General features: G+C 42.8%; 1 protein-coding gene and 1 pseudogene across 2 annotated transcripts; both read right to left on the bottom strand.

Annotated features, from left to right (window-relative positions):
- Positions 1-1,966: 1,966 nt before the first annotated feature.
- TTC5 (tetratricopeptide repeat domain 5) lies at positions 1,967-18,837 on the bottom strand. Of its 2 annotated transcripts, XM_006730619.3 has the most exons (10): positions 18,745-18,837; positions 15,255-15,387; positions 13,158-13,369; positions 12,636-12,786; positions 11,502-11,593; positions 9,371-9,427; positions 8,674-8,820; positions 8,276-8,490; positions 4,411-4,555; positions 1,967-2,602 (listed from the first exon to the last, which is right to left on the bottom strand). In XM_006730619.3, exons 1-10 carry the CDS (start codon positions 18,793-18,795, stop codon positions 2,483-2,485), a joined length of 1,323 nt encoding a protein of 440 aa, XP_006730682.2. In that variant the 5' UTR covers positions 18,796-18,837; the 3' UTR covers positions 1,967-2,482. The 2 variants fall into 2 exon arrangements, with proteins under 2 accessions (XP_006730682.2, XP_030881033.1); XM_031025173.2 differs by lacking the exon at positions 4,411-4,555.
- A 636-nt stretch (positions 18,838-19,473) lies between these two features.
- On the bottom strand, positions 19,474-21,033 carry LOC102748430 (short transmembrane mitochondrial protein 1 pseudogene; annotated as a pseudogene).
- Positions 21,034-21,538: the final 505 nt, after the last annotated feature.

Below are 21,538 nucleotides of genomic sequence, written 5' to 3'. Positions count from 1 at the left end.
CACCTTCCCCCTTTAAATACAGCACCCCCACAGGCCCCCACTGCCTTGTGGCAGATGGCCTCTCCTCTGCCGTCTACCTGCGCTCCCTCGCAGTGTATTCAATAAACTTCTCTCCTTTTTCTGCCCCAGGTCAATTCTTTCACCACCTGCGCCAGCTTCCACCCGATGGTCGCCCCACATGTGGGGGCCACCATCCAATTAAGACACCCCTTTTAGGCACATCTACCACCTACTGGCCATTTTTCTACTGTCTGGCCCTACACTGAATATGTCAAATCACACTCAGAACTTGAGTAAAAGGGGAAGAGGAACTGGGTCTCATCTCTCTACTGACTCGAATGAACACACATCACACCACCTCCACTACCTCCCCAGTTGCTCTCAACCATTTCTCAAGGCATTTTACAACCCTTCAAGTTCCGCATTGCTCTCCCATGACTGTAGGTCTCAAAATCAACACCCAGAACTGCACACAAAGCTCCGCATGTGGGCTGACACACTGTGTTAAAAACTCCCAGGCTGGGGGCACCTGGGTGGCTCAGCCGTTAAGCGTCTGCCTTCAGCTCAGGTCATGATCCCGGGGTCCTGGGATCGAGCCCCACATCGGGCTCCCTGCTCAGCGGGAGGCCTGCTTCTCCCTCTCCCACTCCCCCTGCTTGTATTCCCTCTCTTGCTGTGTCTCTGTCAAATAAATAAAATCTTTAAAAAAAGAAAACCTCCCAGGCTACTACAGATTCATTGGTACAGCCGAAAAACAGTTTTTGCAACTGTGCATATGGATTACTCATACTAACTTTATCTACTAAAATTCCCAGTAATCTTTCACACATGACGCTAAAGATACACCTAGAAAGTTGGCCTTTTGGGATCAAAAGAATGGACTTCAAACTTTTATCTTAGATTCAGCCCTTGTACCTTCTTTAGTTTTATCATCCATTTAGCTTATCTGCCATTCTCTGAGGAGTCCTCTGTTTTACATTCTTTATAAATTATAATCAGTGAGTCACCAATGATATTCAAGTTACTGATCAAGAGTTCAACAGAACCATGGTGCCTGGGTGGCTGTCAGTTAAGCATCTGACTCTTGATTTTGGCTCAAGTCATGATCTCAGGGTCATGGGATCGAGCCCGGCATCAGGCTCCTCCCTCAGCAGGGAGTCTGCTTGTCCCTCTCCCTCTTCCTCTGCCCCTCCCCCTGCATGCTCTCTTTGTTTCTCTAAAATAAACAAATAAATCTTAAAAAAAAAAAAAAAAAGAAAAAGTTCAACAGGACCAAACAAGTACAAAGACCTAAGCCAGATCACCAGAAGTCTTCCAAATTAATCTGTATCCATTAATGTACTCTCTGGTTACAGCCATTCAGTTGGTTATTAATCCTCCTTCACATTTTTCCATAAGGATATTAAGAGAAACTATTATAGGGGCGCCTGTGTGGCTCAGTCGGTTAAGCGTCTGACTTGGTTTTGGCTCAGGTCATGATCTCATGGGCCGTGAGACTGAGTCTCAAGTCAGGTTCCACACTCAGTGGGAAGTCTGCTCGAAGATTCTCTCCCCCCACTCACACATGTGTGCACTCTCTCTCTCCCTCTCAAATAAATCAATCAATCTTAGGAAAAAAAGAGAGCAAAACTATTACAAAATATAACACTATAATCTAAAGGAACTGAATATCTAGCTCCCTCTGGTCTTGCAGCCTAGTAACACTATTAGGATAATATTGCTGTCATCTTACACCATGATGAGGGCCACCCCTAGGGATCACAGAATGCAGAACTTCCCAGCAACTCTGTGGGGTTGCCATTCCTGCCCTTGGCTACCTGTTGCCAGAATTCTTTTAACTGGGAGAGAAATGAACTATTTTATGTAAAGGGAAAAAAAAAGCCGGGGGGGGGATTACACCAATGGATTGAAGTGATCCTAAAACCAAAATTCTAGCTTAGAGAGAATGAAGCCAAACTACACAGTATTTTTTTCTCCAAACAAATTTAATTCTGTTCCAGCCCCAAAGGGGAAGGACCTAAAGTTTAAAAACAAAAATAAAATAAAAATTGCAAAAACAAAACAAAAAAAACAAGCCATTAAAAAATTAAGCCCCCTCCCTTAGCAATAAATACTGAAATGATATATACACATGAGGCTCAGGAAGGAGGCAAGAAGAACAAGAACCTTGGGAACTCTGTCCCATGGCAAGATCCCAACCCTTCTACCAATTCCATGCTCTTTGCCTAAAACAGAAGAGCAATGAAAGAGGCAGCAGAGGTTATACCAGGGGAGCGTGTGGCCCCAGAGAGAGCTGGAACGGGATAAAAGGAGGGAAAGAAGAGACACACAGTGCCTCATAGGGCAGAGGAAAGGAAAGTCATCATCTCAAACATCCGCCCCGGCCCGGCCGAGTCCCGGGACGTCGCTGGTCCGGCGGCCAAGGGCCTGTGAGCTTCTCCTCTCGCGCCGACTCCTTCTTCAGCGTGCCAGTCAAGTAAGCTCATTCACACTGGGGCCGCGATGCCACGGTGGCAGCAGCCTGGCTACTGGAGCCCTGGGGCTTCCCGTTCACCACTAGCAGGAGGGGTGTTTCCACACGAACACTGGAAAAGCAATAGTCCTAGAAAAGACAAGCGCACAGAGGCTCACGACACATCCTGAGACGGAAGCAACTCCACAGGGATACACCACCTGGGACTTACTCCCCCTTCCTTGCCCCGCAGGATATACACCCCTTACCTCCATCTCACATTAAAGAAACGAAGCTGAGCTAGCAAAGGGATATAATTTTCCCCAAGTTTTCAATCTTCAGAGGGAAAATCTGGGGCAGGCGGGATGCCAGTAACATCACCACAAGAATGGGACAGTTCTCTGAAAAAAGACAGGTTCCGGCACAGCCTAGCCAAAGGGCACCACTAGCTTCCACATAATCTGCCCTTCCCAGGTTTCCTGACAATTAAAACTAGATACACACAGGGGCGCCCGGCTGGCTCAGTTGGTGGAGCATGTGACTCTTGATCTCAGGGCTGTGAGTTCGAGCCCCATGTTGGGTGTAGAGCTTACTTAAAAATAAAATCTTAAAAACAAAGACAAAAACCCAGATACACAGAGCCGCCAGTGAAAATTCTGAGAAACTCTTAGTCCAAGTGTTTGTAAGGCCCAAAATATATTTTTCATGTAAAAGCAGCATATAATGTTTCAAAGCTTTCTCCCCGGAGCTGAGAAAACTACAGAGAAACAATCGCTCACATCTACTGTTGGTACTAACTGGTACAATATTCCAAAAATTAACTTGGCAATACGTATCAAAAGTCTCAGAACTCTGCACACCCTTTGGAGCCAGAATTCTACCTTAGAAATTCATTTAAGTAAATAATCCTGGATATGGACAGATATAAATTTTTTCACTACAGTGCCTTTATGACAGGGAAAAGTGAGAAATAATCTAGATCTGGGGGCAGCAAATTTCTTCTGTAAAGGGCCAAGTAACAGTTTAGGCTTTGTGGGTCCCACAGTCTCTGTCACGGAACTATTCAACTCTGACACTGCTGTGCAAAAAGCAGCCACAGACAAGCATGAACAAATGAGCGTGGCTGGGTTCCAAAAAAATTAACTTGCGGACACTGAAATTTGAATTTCCTGGAATTTTCAGGTATCACAAATTATTCTTCTTCTTCCAATTGTTTTCATTTAAAAATACAGACATGGGGCACCTGGGTGGCTCAAATGGTTAAGCTTCTGCCTTCGGCTCAGGTCATGATCCCAGGGTCCTGGGATCGAGTCCCGCATCAGGCTCCCTGCTCAATGGGGAGCCTGCTTCTCCCTCTGCCTCTCTCTCTCTCTTATGAATAAATAAAATCTTTGAAAAAAATTAAAAAATAAAAATAAAGACACTATTCTTGTCTCACAGGCCATACGAAATGGGCAGGGGCCAGATTTGGTCAATAGGCCACCATTTGCCAACCCCTACTCTAAATGGTGAGCAAGTGGTTAAATAGCGACTCATGTAAGATTTCCATATGAAATGAGCCAGTACAGGCAAAAAAAGCTACCATTATCTACTAGCTGCAAGTCTGCACCCTTAAACAATATCTCCCCAGTTTGCCCACCCCTACAGCCCCTGGCAACTACTATTCTATTCTCTTCTCCTAAGTTGAGCTTTATTAGATTCCACATAGAAGTGATATCATACAGTATTTGTCTTTCTCTGTCCAGTCCATTTTTAAAATTCTTTTTTTTTACCAGTAGTTTCCCTTTCTAGTGTAAAAAAAAAAAATTACATGTATGTATATGTATGTCATACATATGCATATCATATATATACACACATACATATATATGCATTACTTTACATATTTGTTAAAAGAGACAAACTTGGCCGCACTTTCAGAGCCTATGAGCTGGGAAAAAATCCTGGCCATCACTCACTTTTCCTTTGTGCTGAATTCGGTGAAGCCGAAGGTTGGGCTCAGGAATGGCTACAGAGTCCCCAATGAGCACTCCCCAACTCTGTACCATATTATACACCATCACTGCATAGCAAGGTCCATCTGAATCTACCAGGCCAAAGGTACTGCCAGGTTAAGATGGGTTAAGGGAGGAAAGTGGGCAGGAAAGAAGAGCAAAAACAGTGGTTTTAAAATATCAACAAAATAAACAAATGCTTTCTCAGTTACTTATTTAGAAAACTTACAACAGGTACCATCATCCACTATGCATGTCTGAGTCCTCATCTGTCTTACATATATAGTATCTTTGATAAAGCATATGCACAAGACTCATCAGTCACTGTGCCACACACTTGAGACATCTGCATGCTGGGACCATTCAACAAATACTAATAATGAACCAGCTCAAAATGTTGCAGATGCAACATTATTCCTGGTCTATCAATTTAATCATCACAACCTTCCAACTCTCTAACCATCACTGTCAATTTCATTGAATCCCACAAACTTTCACTGAAAACCTATCATGTGTCAAGCTTTGTGCTTAGCAAGAAGACACTGATCCAGCTATGAGTGAGCTTACAGTCTAGCAGGAGGAGACACTTAAACCGTCACTTACAGGACAAGTGTGAGAGGTGCTAGAACAGACAGCTTTTCCCTCGTGCTGAGTTCAGTGAGGCCAAAGGTGGGACCACGGGAACCCAGAGGAGAAATGTTCAAAACTAGAAAGCAGGGAAGGTTTCCTTGAGGAGGAGACCCTCAAACGGAATGGTAAAGGATAAAAAATTATCTGGGTTACAAAAGGAAAACTAATCCTCAGTAGGAACAGAAAACTTCTGGGGCAGAATGGAAACGGGGATTAACCGGGACGGAACACAAGAGAACTTTCTGAGGTGCTGGTAAGTAATGTGCTCTATCCTGATAGGTGTTTGGGTTACACAGATGTATGTTAGTCAAAACTTAGCAAATGTACACTAAGATGTGTATATTTCATTCTATGTAAATTTTACATAAAAAGAAGAAAACTAAACAAATACTAAACTCTAGTTAATGACTCCATGCTGAAGTATTTAGAGGAAAGTATATTGATCTCTGCAATTTACTCTGCAATGCACCAAAAATAAGATGGATCAATGGATGAATAAGGGGAGAGAAAGATGTGTGAGAAACCAAGCGAGATATTGGTAGAATACAGGTGGTCGGGTACGCAGATGTTCACTGCAAAATTCTTCCAATTTTACCATGTTTGAAAAATTTCAAAATAAAATGTTGTGGCGGAAAATGTGAGCTGTATCAAGAAGGAGCCAAAGGATTATCCAGACAGACACAAACTGTGTGTAAAGGCACAGAGGCATGAAAACAGCTGTTCTGGAACCTACAAAATAATGCCGTGACAGGCACAAGAGGTACAAGTGGGAAAGTAAAAGAAGAGAATGGAAAGAGGCAAGCAGGGAGCAGATTATGAAGGACTCTGCATGCTAAGCTAACCTAAGAGTTCAAACTTTATCCTGAAGGGATAGGAAGTAGTAGGAAGGGATTTTATACAAGAAATGGCAATGCTCAGTTCTGCATCTGGGAATTATTTCTCTGCACTGTGGAACACTGGACAAAAAACAAGGAGTCAGAAGACGTGTCTGGAGAAGCAATAAGGGGCTATATTGAGTCTGTTGAGACAGAAAAGTAGGGACTAAAAAAAAAAACCTATATATATATATATATGACATGGTGAGTGCCACAATGCAGAAGAATGGAGAATTCTAGAACAACTTCCAGAAGTCTTAATGAAATGACTGAGCAGAAGCAGCACCACTGATTGACAAGGAAGTCAGGGAGGAGAAACAGTTTAAAGAGAAAGAGGAAGCGAGTAATTTTGGACATACTGAGTTAGAGATTTCTGATGGGAGCCCAGAGGTAGCTGGATATAGGAATCCAAAACTTAGAAATGAGGCCTGGACTGGGGATGCACCTGTGAGCACAGCAGGGGCAGCACGCTTTGGGTTTATGTGACATCACCGAAAGACATGACCTATAAATGAGATGGTGAAGAACTGAGGCTCACGCCATCACTTGGCACACCTGAATTCATAACCAACACTGCAATCAAGGCCAGCATTCTCCTGGTGAATCCAATCGAAGCCTCAGAACACTTCTACACAGTACGTTGGACAGCCACTGCCAAGTGACAGAACTTGGCACCTATTTGCCATCCTGGTAAAGGGAGGAAAGAGGAAAGGAACAAAAATAGAGTCCTCCTGGAACTCAACATTTAGAATTTAAGAAAAAGAGAAACCAAGGAGTGACAAAATATTTGTCTTCAAAGCCCCCTAAAATCCACCTTTGTCTATCTCTCCTTCTCATTCCTCTTAGTTCTAGGGTCTGCTCTAGTTAACTGAACTTTTCTCAACTATCTTCTTGATCTTCCACTCATATGTCTCTAGAGAAGTCCATGGAGAAAGCTCAGGCGTATAACGGGAAGTGTTTCAGTTTGGATGAAGCAGAAGTGATATGAAAGGGAACAGTGAGAGAGCACTCAGAATGTTGCGGAGCCACGTAGTGGAAGCCACGGAACCAGACACTGGTGATGCCAGACGAAACAAATTCAGTAGAAACCAGAAAAAGGAAACCAGTCAATGAGACATTAGGAAATGAGTGATGGACCAAGGAGGGATGAAACAGACTAATTTTTCAAGAATTAAAAATTTTCGGAGGCGAACCATGAGAGACTATGGACTCTGAGAAACAAACTGAGGGTTCTAGAGGGGAGGGGGGTGGGGGGATGGGTTAGCCTGGTGATGGGTATTAAAGAGGGCACGTTCTGCATGGAGCACTGGGTGTTATGCACAAACAGTGAATCATGGAACACTACATCTAAAACTAATAATGTAATGTATGGTGATTAACGTAATAAAAAAAATCTGAATTAAAAAAAAAAAGAATTAAAAATTTTCTTAAGTGAGGGGTGCCTGGCTGACTTAGTCAGTAGAGTGTGCGACTCATGATCTTGGGCTTGTGAGTTCAAGCCCTGCACTGAGAGTGTACAGATTACTTAAAAAAATAAAATCTTAAAAAAATATTTTTTCTAAATGAATGTTAACTCATTTCCTCTGCTAGATTGTAAGCACCTTCACTTGGATCCTTTACATTTCACTCCCTACCACACGTATACCAGATGCTCAATAAATATTTGTTGAATAACATCTAAGACAATCTCCCCATCAGGCCTTAAATTCTAACTCAAAGCTAACCTTCCAGAACTGCCTAGGCATACCTAAGTCCAAAGAGGACTGAAAACTCTCCCTCCTCCTACTTCTGTGATCATGAAAATACAAAGAGGCAGGAAAATTTCAAGGTTTCCATCTGCCTTATAAAAAACAGCATTCAGGCGCCTGGGTGGCTCAATTGGTTAAGCGATTGCCTTCAGCTCAGGTCATGATCCCAGAGTCCTGGGATCGAGTTCTGCATCGGGCTCCTTGCTCAACAGGGAGTCTGCTTCTCCCTCTGACCCTACCCCCTCTTGTGCTCTCTCTCTCACTCTCTCTCTCAAATAAATAAGATCTTTTAAAAAAATAAAAAATAAAATAAAAAACAGCATTCAGATTTCAGCTATGGATGTTGTAATCCACAGAGCACCAAGTTCCAGAAAAAAAAAAATGGGTGATGACAAAATCTAGGGAGAGATCATGAGTCATCACCTAGACAGTACCTGCTCACTGGACAGTCACAGAAGGAAGCAGAACGCACTCATCTGTGACCACTGACAACGTCCTCAACTGTCAGAGAAGGGCCAGGAAGTGAGATCCATTAGTTCAAAAGAGTGAAAAAGAGGAAAGGCAAGAGAAACTCACAAGGGGACCTTCTCTTCTGTGGTGAGGCTGAACACCACCTTTCCTAGGACCACGGCACCACTGTTCACACCAGGCTGTAGGGCACTCAGTGGCTTGAGCTCCAGGGTCAACTTCTGCCCAGAGGCCGACTGGTAGTGCCCATCACCACAAGGGCCTAGATGGGCTGGGCGCAAGCTTCCCAGCATGCTCTGCAACTTTTTGGTCTTCACCTTTCCCTGCCAAAAAAAAAGGGGGGGTGGGGGAATAGATAAGAAGATGTAAACTAGTCGCTCTGAGAGTCTACTCCTACTCCCACCTACCCACTTCTGTAGATAGAGTCACTGCAACCGAAGCCTACTTTATTCTTACTTTATTGACCCACAGAATAAAAGCAGAATTCAGCCTTCTGACACCTTTACCTTGCTCTCAAGGAAGCTGGTTAATCTACTCAGGAACTCCAGAAGCTGCTGCTCTCGTTGCTGGGGCTCCGGCCAAGCAGGGTCCAGGACTGCAGCCCGAGAGAAGCCCTCCAGGGCCTCCCCGTAATTCTCTTCATATTTATGTAACTGCACAAGAAGTAAATGAAAACCTCCCAAGTACATGTGTATCTAACACAAACTATGGCAGGGGGAGTGATGGCACAGTGTGCTAGGAATCTACAGAAATGAATCGTTTCCTTCCCCGTGGCTTTCCTGGTCTACGATGAACAGCCTGAAGAAACAGTAGTGCTTTATAGCCCTCACCTTGGCTAAGGGGTCACAAACCCCGAAGATGGAATTGTTTCAAAGACACTAACTTCCAAATTTGAAAATAGTTACGCTGCATACAGTGGGTCATTCTATTTTTATATTTATATTGAACATTTCAGAAAAGTCTTCTAAACTGTCCCTCTATCCTCTGTGTACCCTCCCGCCTCCTCGGCCCCATCCACCTTCCCGCCAGAGGCCCCATCCGATCCTAAAGTCAAACTGAGCCAGCTCTCCCTCAAAATAATGTGGCTTTCCTCCCGTAGTTTGTACTCAACCTTGTCCCTATGAATACTCAGTTATCGTTCCAAGCTAAGACCCAGCTGTCACTTGGGTGACTTGCAGACGACCACCACCCTGCAGGTCTTACCGTTGCCCTGTTCAGATGAAGATCAGGATTGCTGCAAGCTGTCCTGTCAACCTTCTCCTACAGAGAGAGAAAAAAACAATCAGGGGAACCTGTCTCACTCTTATGGATGGCCATGCCCAACATGCCCTAGACCTCTTCCCCCTGGAAAAATTCAAAGTTTCTTCCCTGTCAAAATGTTACCTATATCCACACTGTTACATAGTAACTGCTTGAGTAGTGTATTACTCAGTCCCTGACACCTCAAAGAAGTAAGGGTTTTTGTGTGCGCATGAAACTTTCTGAAATATGATTATAATTTATCCATGCACCAGCACAAAGATAAAAGAAAAGTATAAAAGCATTCTAATAAAAAAAAAAATTTTTAATGGTGAGATAATGATATCAATGAGGAAGGCCTAGAAAAGAAATGTCGTCAATTTAATACATTTCCTTTCCCCATAAGCCCAGCTCCAGATACAGATAGAAGCGTGTTTCTATATTCAAGCCCCCTTCAAACACCCACTAAAAGTCAAATTCTGATTCTCTAATTTAAAAGATGGCCAGAAACTACATGAAAGTTCAGGCAGATGTGCTGTGAAGAAACTGCTATGTTCAGGGCTACATTCAGCTTATTTTTCTGATTATGTTCATTGCCTAGCACATCACAAAAGTACAAACAACATGGATTAAAATTGTTTAAATGGTTGGTTTGAATATGTTTAAAAATGCAGGTTTGGGTGAAGAAATTAAGAATTAAAAGCAACAATTTAGCAGAAGCCAAATATAAAATTTTTAAAGAGTACACTGTTGGGGCACCTGGGTGGCTCAGTCAGTTACGCGTCTGCCTTTGGCTCCAGTCATGATCCCAGTGTCCTGGGATCCCTGCTCAGTGGGGGGCCTGCTTCTCCCTCTCCCTCTGCCTGCCGCTCTGCCTACTTGTGCTCTCTGTCAAATAAATAAATAAAATCTTAAAAAAAAAAAAAAAAGAGTACACTGTTACTATTTTTTTTAAATGTAAACATCCACCAAAGTAAGAAATTAGACTAAAATATAATCCCTCTGCCTTCAAGTTCCCTGATGGAAAAAAGGTCAGTCCCTAAACTACAAACATGAATAGAATATTCTGCCACACAGAATAAAATAAGTAATGGTAAGTTAAAAAGCAATTCTCCAAGTCAAGAGAAGCAAGAAAGCAAAAAAAGAAAGGTGAATATGAGGCCCAAATAAAAACTGCTCAGAAGGCCAAGGTGAACCTTCTGATAAAGAGTAATCAGGAGCTCAAGCCTGAAGGAATCCCCTATGTAAGCAGCTATTGATAGAAAAACGGCTTGAAAGGCCTAAACAAAGCATAAGCACCAGCAGATTAATCCTGAGGAAATGATGCAGAATGGGCTATATGCTGTTTTCTATTTTACAGCTTTTATTTTTAAGTCATCTCGCCACCCAACGTGGGGCTTAAACTCACGACCCTGAGATCAAGAGTCGCAGGCTCTACCAGCTGAGCCAGCCAGGTGTCCCTACTGTTTTTGATTTTAGCCTGTGGGAAATCCAGGCTTATCATGGGATAGCACTTAACTTATACTTAAGTATTAGAGCTTCCCTTTTTCTTTAAACACGTACACAAATATTAATAAGCATTATTTTTTTTTTTAAAGATTTTTATTTATTCATTTGACAGAGAGAGACACAGCGAGAAAGAGAACACAAGCAAGGGGAGTGGCAGAGGGAGGGGGAGAAGCAGGCCTCCCGAGGAGCAGGGAGCCCGACGCGGGGCTCGATCCCAGGACCCTGGGATCATGACCCAGCTGAAGGCAGACACCTAACCATCTGAGCCACCCAGGTGCCCCATAAGCATTATTTTAATATAGACTTTTCTCCCCACCACAAAAGATGAACACACTGGGATGGGCTCTGTGATTTGGTTATGAGCGCCGGTAGGAAATCCAGATAGTTCAAAGGCCTATCTAGCACTGTGGCTCCCTTGCCAGTGGTTGCTAACACTCCAGTTATAAGAAGTAAGTCACCTCTGTAGATAGAGCTCTGCAAAACCACACATCCTGGATGCCACTAAGTACTGCCCACGCTGCTTGCAAAAGAGCCACGCACAAGACTGAAAGACGCTCTTGCTTCTGCTGTGACCATAAATACTTACTGCTTGGGAATAGGCACTGAGGGCTTGCTGGGAGATCTTGGGGTTCTGGCCAGTATTGAAGTAAAGAGAAAGATATGCATTGCCCAGAATATCTGAAAGAGAAACAAAGGGTTTCCGGTTCCTCCTGTAAGGGGCTGGGAAGTCACCACTCCATCCTGATGGGCTGAAAACTCCACAGCTCTTCTTGGAGCCGTAAGACAGGGAACAACACAGGGCAAACTACTGCCCCTAAAACTGAAGAAAGACAGGCAAACACAGGGACTGTGGCTCACCAGGGCAGGAACTCCCGAGCCGCAGTACTAGTGCTGAGATAGGAGCACCCAAACTGTAACTGTAACTGACAAAGAGCTGGAGGGTCAATGTGGACAAGTCTGGGAGTCAGAAACTCCAGGGGTCCCAGGCCTAAGGAGGTCCCCACGATACTGTGAGATTTACCTCCAGAAGCTCAACCAGATTCCCACAGCAAGTATCCGAGAAAAATCCCCTCATACTTACAGCAGGGGGAAGGGGAGAAAGAACTTGTTCCGAAATGTGCTAGAGCACCCTGTTCTTCACAAGGCCTGCCCCCAGGAGAAACTAGCTAACCAGAGCCTAAATAACCTGAGGAAGGAAAATACCACCTGGCCATACCCATCCACGTTGGGGAGGGGAGACACCCAGCTGCAGCCCACTCTAGCCAACCTGCCCCACCTAAGTAAGGAAAAAAACCCAAGAAACACAGTGGTGAGTCGCCTCAGAGCCCAGATTCAAGATATGACCTATTTTGGTTACCCTCAAAATTCTACTTGAAAGGTCCCACATCTGACAAAACCCAGTGATAACACTGTATTTGGTATACTCCAAACTTCACAGGGATAAAGAGGCAAACGCAGACCCAAAGCAGAAACCTGAACAGACTGCACAAAAGCCCTGCCTTGCTTATGTGGAAACATAAGCGTCCTCTCTTGGATGATCGAAGAGTTCCTAAAACAGTGGTTCATCAAAATACCTTTCAGGTTGCTTCAAAACAAAGATGCCCAGGCTTGACACTTAGAATCAGACCCAACAGCAGGGCTCCAGAAGGTTCTGGCATGTGTAGCCATGTTGAGAACCACTGCTCTAGAAACTTGTTGGAGATCTTTTAAGAGCACTCACACCAGGAGCGGCCATCGTGGACATCCATCTGCACAGCCAACTTAGCCTGTCGGACACTGTCCATGACATGACGAGAATGTTCATCTCCAGTGTCCGTCCGAAGCTGGCGAAGGACCATGGACAGGTTTTGAAGGGACACTTTGTTCTTGCACTGCAAATGGAGAAGACACATACTCAACCTTCCTGATTCTATTTCCCCTTTCCAGATCTTTTCTATCTTAATCTTCTAAATCTAATTTCTCATCTTAATTCTTACTGCCATCTACAAGGATCAACTTGGCTGTTAATTTTTCTTCACTTCTCATCTCTCCCTGAACCTGATCCCATCATCTTCCTTTCTCAGTCCCCTGTCCCTGTTTTCCTCAGCCAGGTCTTCTCCCCACATCTTCCTCCCCTCTGATTCCATTCTCCTAGATCTAGCACAGTTCTATTCTGGTATTCATATCCTAGGGAAATTCACAAAACCAAAGGAATCTCAGCCTTCCCCATCTGTGTTTTCCAAGGGGACAGTAGACGGCTCACATGGGTCAGGGCTCCTGAGAAGCAGGTGTGGGCAGCCGCAATATCGCCTTTCTTCCAGTATACCTCACCCAGCTGGTTCCAGGCTTCCACCAGCTTGGGCTCCAGCTTCACAGCCTTTGACAGAAGCTCCTCAGCCTTAGGACTATAGTCAGGAGTCACATTCAGTGCCTTCCCAGTCAGCATCAGAACCTGTGCCTTGCCCTGGACAGAACCTAGGAGGAAAGGGAAAATGGAGGAAATTAGAAAAACCCAGGCAGTCTTACAGAGAGGACCAGGGCACGTTCTCTCAAGAAATAACCTCAGGTCGGCCCTACGAATGAAACAGTTGAAGAAACTCTTTATGAACAAACCACTTATTGAAAGCCTACCAAAGCCCCCATGCTTTCAATACCACTGAAAGCCTACCATTTGCAGAGTACTAGGTTAGGTTAATAGGGTAACTAAGAGAGCATTATCCCTACCTCGAAGGGGCTTACAATCTAGTGGACAGGACAAAGCATATTCATGGAAAATTAAAACAACAAGGGGCGTCTGGGTGGCTCAGTCGTTAAGCATCTGCCTTCGGCTCAGGTCATGATCCCAGGGTCCTGGGATTGAGTCCCACATTGGGCTCCCTGCTCAGTGGGGAGTCTGCTTCTCCCTCTGCCCCTCACCCCACTCGTGCTCTCTCTCTCTCTCAAATAAATTAAAAAAAAACTTTTTTATTTTATTTATTTTTTTTTTTTTAAAGATTTTATTTATTTGACAGAGAGAGACACAGCGAGACAGGGAAACAAGCAGGGGGAGCGCGAGAGGGAGAAGCAGGCTTCCTGCGGAGCAAGGAGCCCGATGCGGGGCTCGACCCTAGGACCCCGGGATCACGACCTGAGCTGAAGGCAGACGCTTAACGACTGAGCCACCCAGGCGCCCCAATAAAAAAAATCTTTAAAAAAAATAAAACAACAATGAAAAGGGGCATATGGCATACACCCAATGAATGGGCTTTAAAAAGTGAAAAGGGGGGGGCACCTGGGTGGCTCATTTGGTTAAGCATCCGACTCTTGATTTCAGCTCCTGTCATGATCTCAGGGTAATGAGATCAAGCCCCGCATCAGGCTCCACACCCAGCAAGAGAGTCAGCTTGGGATTCTCTATCCCTCTGTTCCTCCCTCAGTGACCCCACCCCCACCATGCTCGCTCACTCTCACTCTCTCAAATAAATAAATAAATCTTTAAAAAATGTTCAAAAAAAAAAAAAAAGTGAAAAGGAGAAAAGGACAAGATCCTCCAGTTAAGAAAATGATATACACAAAGGCAGAGAGGCAGAAATCCAAGTGGCATGTACAAGGGAGAATGGATAGTCCATCCTGAAAGAAACAAAAAGTTCCTCTGTTAAGTAAGTAGTCACAGATAAGAGTAGAAGAAAGAAATACAAACAAAATGGTCAGATAATGGAGTCTTGGATACCAAATTAAGGTGTTTACACCTCAACCAGTCAATAGTAGGACTCTCTGATACTTGAGCAAAGAGGCAGACAAAAGGATAAGATTAAATGCATGAAGTAATAGTTAAAAAGATAATGGCATGGCCATTACATAAATTAATTTGGAAGTAAAAGAAATTAGAGGCAGAAAGGTCAATTAAGAAGAAGAGTTTAGGGGCACCTGGGTGGCTCAGTCAGTTGAGTGTCCGTCCACCTCTTGGTTTCAGCTCAAGTCATGATCTCGGAGTCTTGAGATCGAGCCCCGAGTGGGGCTCCATGCTCCGCCAGCAGGGAGTCTGCTCCCCCTCTCCCTTTCCCTCTGCCCTTCCCCCAGCTCACACACACTCTCTACCTCTCAAATAAATAAATAAATCTTAAAAAAAAAAAAAAAAAAGAATAGTTTAAGCAACAGGTATTTCTTTTATTTCATGGCATTTGCTATAATCAAACTTTAGAAAACACAGTTTAGAGGACTAAAAGGTAGCCATCCTACACAGGGGCCCTCAGAAGAAATACTCTGTTGTACCATCCTGTAGCAGCCACAAATAGGATACCAAAGACTTCATAGAGAGAGAGCAAAACTCTATCGCATTTCAGCGAAGGGCAGGGGGTTGCATGCTCTTTGCCACTCATACCCACTACTTCCTCCATCTGCTGCAGGGTCTTCTCCATCTCCTCCCGCACATCCTGTTGCTTCCTTCCAGCATCCTCAACACCATGTGTCTCGAAATAGCACTCTCGAAACGAATACAGCTGATCCACCAGTGCCTAGGAAGTGTAAGAATAGTACCATTAAGAGAAGAGAACGCCAGACAAGGAAATTTGAGACTAGCTAGCCATACCAGCTCTGGTCTAGAAACTCGGATCCTCTACCTCACTGAGGAACGACACAAGAGGCCAGCGGACGGGTCTACCAAAATGCCACAGATCATAAAGAAAAGTAGCCAGGTCCCAGCACCACGCTCATGTAGTCCCATGCCAGTCCCGGCCCCATGATGATAGTTCTCTCTCCCCCAGCCCCAACAGGGCTTCCAGTATGACTAAGCACTTCATATACCACAGTCAAGGGGAGGAAAACACTTTGCAACTTGAGATAAAACAGTTAATAAGGTAATCCTATGCTACTGGTCCCCAGAGTACAAAACTTTGAAATGCACCCTTAAAACTGGACTTCCTAACAAAAACAATCATATCCCTGATTTTTCCTATGCTAGTATCTGAAAATACATGACCATTGTGATGATGATAAACATGTGAGAGCCATTCTTTTCCGCGACAAAGAGATCGATTTAAGTTTGAGGACCTTGGTATTTTTACCGGATTTTGTTTCTTTAAATACTCATGGTTTTTGTTGTTTTGTTTGTTTTTGTCAAGTCACCTTCTGGCTCTTTTGCCTTTGACCCAAGTAAATGTTCCCTTTCCTATTTTAAACACCTCTGTCTCTGAGTCTTCCTATGACACCAAAGCTCTTCCTTTATCTAGTCTGAAACTGACCAGCAGCAGAAATATATAACACAATTCTGTCACATCTTAACTACCTCCACAGTACATCCTAAATCCATCTACCTGTCTCCATCCCACTAGGACTCTCCTGGGCTAAATCGGCACCATTACTTGCCCAGACTGTTGCAATAGCCTCTTACCTGGTCATCTTGTCTCTACTCTCTCACATTCTCCTCACTGTAGTCAGAATGACCTTACAAAAATGCACAGCACATCACAAACTCTCAGTTTTCCACTGTAGGTAGAATAAAATCTAACTCCTGACCACAGCCTAGAAGACGGTACGATCTGACCTCACACTACTACTCACCCTGCCACAAACTTCGTTTCCCTTCGCTCTCACACACCCTCGCTTCTACAATACTCAAGCCACATTGGCTTTCACTGAATTCCTCGGATCCAGCAAGCTCAATCCCACCGTGGGGGTTTATACATGCCATTCCCTCTGCCTGGACACTCTTTCCCCAGATCTTTGCATGCCTCATTCCTCATTATCATTTAGATCTCAGTTCACTATCAACTTCTCAGAGGCTTTCCCTGACTATCCAAACTAAAGTAACCACTTCCCCTGTTAATCATACTTTATTTTTCTTCATAGTCCTTACCAGTTGAAATTATGTGACCTATACATTAACTGTCTGTTGTCTGTCTCCATCCCTAGAATGTAAGCTCCATGATGGGAGAGTCCTAATCTCCCATCTCCCGTGTTCAAAGCCATACCTGAATACGACAACAGGGCTTGGAACACAATAGGCTCTCATTAAAAATGTTGATTGAATGGCTTAATGAATCATCCCTGTCTCTTAACAAACACATAGGTGCTATACTTATTTTAAAACCCTACCCAGAGCAAAGAGAAGGGACAGTCCCCTCTGTAGCAGCAATGTTTTTCAAATTTTATTGTGTGTATTATTTTCAGGACTCAGCCTGCAGATTCCAATTTTAGAAGCTTCAGCAGAACTCAAACACCTTTTAACAAGCACCCCAGATGACTGTAATGAAAATGGTCTGTAAAACACACTTTGAGAAATATCCTTTTATGACATTCCTTCTGCCCTAAAATGACAATGAAATCAAAACGTACCACCATTCCCATGGATAGCAACATCACTATCCTCTTCCTCTCCTCTATTCCATTCCCCCATTCCATTCCTGCACCATTCCTGCCCACCCCACCCAAGATACCCCAAACATACATGCTTAGTCCGTCTACCACAAATGAGCCTAGGAAAAGACTGTTCCCAGCAAAACTTACAACCCAATTCCTTGTGCCCTGCAATGCGCATGGCTGTAAATCAGGAATTTTAGAGAGGGTCTCAGTGTCTGTTTCTAGTCCTGAAAGCAAATACGCAAGAAATTGTTTGGCTTTGTTGTTTTATTTTGCTGGGGTGAACATTTTTAATAATTTCTTGTCTCATGGAAAAAGTAATATATGTAAGTTACTAAAATTTAAATAAGTACATGTAAAAAATACAAAATAAAAAATGCCTCATAATCACCCCAACCTCAGGGATAACTTCAGAATTTTTTTATACATATACACAATGTTTCTAATATGGAGCCAGGATTGAGAATCTCTATTTCAGCCAGTCACACTAGGGAATGAAATTAATCTAAGTCAAGTGGAAGTAAAATAAAGCTCACACTCTATAAAAAGTGTTATTATCTTAGTCTGCTCAAGAAACAAACAAGTCTCACCAGTGTTTAAACTTTTGCATTACAAGCCTTTAAGGAGCTTATAAACCTGTCACCAGTCTAATGTTTATTCCAGACTGGGAGCACCTGGCCGGCTCAGTCTGAAGAGAATGCAACTCTTGATCTCCTGGTGGTGAGTTTGAGACCCACGTTGGGTATGGAGATTACTTAAATAAATAAAACTAAAAAATAAATTCTAGGCTGTCTTAGAAGACAAAGAACTGAGTTTCTGAGATTTGAGGAAAATCTTGGGTCACTGAAAGAAGGTAAAGAGCAAACAACCAGTTAGTGCATACCTACCAAGTACAAAAGACTAGTCCTAGTCACAACTGCAGTCAGCTATGAACTAAGTGGAGTATGAACCCCTCGTCATCAGACCCCAAGCTGGGACTGCAAGTGTGCAAAAGAATCAAAACCGTGGAGTCCTGAGGGGAGTGACCAGGATACAAGTGGTGCAAGCTATTACTCTGCTTGTTGCCAATTTCAAAGCAGGTAAGTAGCGAAGAAACGGCCTTTGTGGGAATCAAAACAACACATGGTAATAGTTCCTGCAGATCTACTACTGTGTATACTACCTGTGATGGGTGAATGGAGGGAGAAACAAAACAAAACAAAACAAAAAACAAAACAACTCCCTAAGAACATGCAAGAATAAAGTTAGGAGCAACAAATCCTCTTCCACATAGGACTGAAACTGAGTGTACTCAGGTCAGCAGCAGGAGGTCCCCACACACGGCTGCGCTCCTCCCCTGGCCCGGGAGGCTCCCCTCTCCGACAGCGGCTGCACCCTGGCGAGTTCTTATAGTAACCTCAGCGACACATGCAGCGTGCTGCATGCGCCAAGGAATTCGCTGGTACTACATAACTGGGCTCCCCGCTTCTTCCCGAGTAACAAAGGCACATATAGATTTTAATCTATGGGCTCACCTGCAATTTCTGCAAGACCTGCTTGACTTCCTCGTCTTCATCAGCCATCATTTCCCAGCCACTCTCGGCTTCTCCGCCCCGAACTTGGTAACCACAGAGACTCATACCCACCCCCATCGTGGAGCCAGAGCGACATCTAGGGCACTGGAGGCTTACCTGCACCTGAGTAGAGGAGCTGGTGTGTTACGTGGGTTTGGGTTTTGAGGGGTTTTTTCATGTATCCAAACATTTTTTTAAATTAAAAAAAATATTAAAAAAATATATGGACTCATTATATGTTTAACAAATTAAAATGGTGATTTCTGGTTGCAAGAAAAAAGACAAAAAAAGTTTTCTTATGAGAATCACTATAAAGTTATAATGTAAATGCATTTTTTATTGTGAAAAGGCACAAAACTTCCTTTATGGACAACTTGTCATTTATCCACCATGTAATATCAAATACACCTGTAATCCGTAAAGTAAATATGATTCTATTGAGGGGAAAGAGCCAAATCAAAGACATCGTTGAGGAAAAACAGCATAGTAGACTATGAACTCTACAGAGGACAAAGGCCCTAATTTTACATATTTTTAAACTCCCTTGTTCCTGACAAGGTTCTCAGAATATAGTTTCTCAGTTAATGAGTAACAAATAGACTTACTGGTTAAATTAGCAACTCTGGAGCTGCCTGACAACAGTATAAAATAAATGGATAATTCAGGAGTAACTGGCTTTTGGACTTTTAGTTATTTGAAACAACATAATTTAGTACCAAATGTTTAAACAACCACCATAATTGCTAAACTGTGAAATCAGCATTATTTATATCTGATCAACTATACAAAACTCATCAATTTTTCTTAAAAAAAAGCGGGGGGTAATAGAAATCCCAAAGAATAAAGGAGAGACTACTAATTAGGGGTCACATTTACTAACCTAGCACCATAATTCCAGTCTTGGGCCATCCCAAGTGGCTGGAAGGAGGAAGGGAAGCGGTGAGCATGTTGGAAAAGGGTAGTTCTTAATTTGTGGCCCATTTGTGCTCTAAGGCAACACAGATCTAGCAGAGAGGAAAATCACTGAGGCTGGAATTTAAAACAAAAGCTTTTGGTTCAGATGGTAAGGAGTCACTCAAGAAAGGCATCATCAGTATATCCAGAAGGCAGTGCTAGAGTCTGCCTCATGAACTAGGGGGTTTCTTCTTGACATCCAAGTTCTTTTAATTTCTACAAGTTTTTTTAGGCAGGTGTGGTATGCCGTAATTCTGAGCCAGATACATTCCAACCACATTGCCAAAAGTACATCCCAGCAGGACCTGGAGCAAGGTTATCTGCTAGGAGGGCCCGAAGCATGGCTAGGAACTGGTTTTCAAGGAAGGGCACTGCTGCAAACCAACTTAACCCAATGCCTGTAGCTCAAAGGCGATTCTCTATAATCACTTTTGAGTTCATAAACTTGTTTCTTTCCCAAATCATGGAAACCTCTAATATTCTCAACTTAATTGCACATATCTTTTTTGTTCTATATCTTTCTACTTATACCAAGATTGTACCACCTCCCCCTGCCAAAAAAGGCGGGTTAAGACAGTGTATGCCTGTGTTGTAAGTTTAAAATTTTAAGGGAAATGTAGTACAATGGTAAGGTAATTTGTCTGAATATTTTCCAGACTTGACAGTTATTTTCTATATCAGAGGGATTTCATCATTTTGAACACACTATCTTAATAAATCTGCTCACTCGGGATGGTATCATGAAAGCCATAACTAATAAACTAATAGTATGTCAGGACACTAATAATGCCAACATAATGATAGACTATATCTAGGACCTATAAGAAACAATGACTGTCCCTGTAAAGGGAAATGGGGACCAAGAGTTGTCAGTAGGCAAAGAAAATTCTTTTGCTGGGTACACTTTTGAATTTATCATGTGCACGTACTATTTAAAAATAAACATAATTTTTACATAAAATATTAGTTGCTTCCACATAGACTATCTCTGAAAGATACACAAGATACTGCCAACAGTAGTTGCTTTCAGAAAAGTGAAGTGAGTGACTGGGGGACAGGGGTGAAAGGTAGACCTCACTCCATGCCTTTTTTACACCTTTTGTATGGTGACATGTGAATATATTAAACTCTTCAATAAGTAACTTTTTCAAAGTAGCATGTAATGTCCTAAGAAATTCTCTTTATTTTTTAATTATAGCTTACTTGTATTTCAAACTGATCCTGTAAACCTAACACAAGAAGCAAAGGCTCAAGGCAGAAATCATGAATACACATGAAGTTATTTCCCCACACCATTTTCCAACAAAATTTAAAACTGCATAGGGAAGAAAAATACTTTGTAAGGTAATCTATAAAATCTGTGTTAACAGCTATGAACTGGGAAGAGATGTTTCAAAACTTTTAAGTCAGCACTTTTCATCCTCTTTCTCAGACACCATTTTAGCTTTGGGATATAGTAAAAAATGTTTCTGAAGAGATTTAATATTCTATACTACTAAGGAAGAAAACATTACTTGCTATCAATTATGTAAAGCAAAGATATTCACTTGTCTTTCTATGACTAAATATAAAATATCCTCAAAAGCTTTCAGTATGACTTTATTAACCCAAATTACAATGGGATTTGGTATTTAGATAATTCTACTGTAATTCTTCCCAAACCAATAAAAATAAATAATGAAATTTAACAGTTAGAAAAGGTTTACAGGATAATTTAATTCAGTCCCTCATTTCCAGATATAGCAATCCCAGAAAAGTTTAAACTCAAACTCACAACCAATGTATGGGAAAAAACATAACT

The sequence above is a fragment of the Leptonychotes weddellii genome, chromosome 9 (assembly GCF_054177405.1).
Source record: "Leptonychotes weddellii isolate Sample4059 chromosome 9, ASM5417740v2, whole genome shotgun sequence".
Taxonomy (NCBI): domain Eukaryota; kingdom Metazoa; phylum Chordata; class Mammalia; order Carnivora; family Phocidae; genus Leptonychotes; species Leptonychotes weddellii.
Note: the sequence above shows the minus strand (reverse complement) of the source record. Positions and strands in the feature narration are given on the sequence as shown.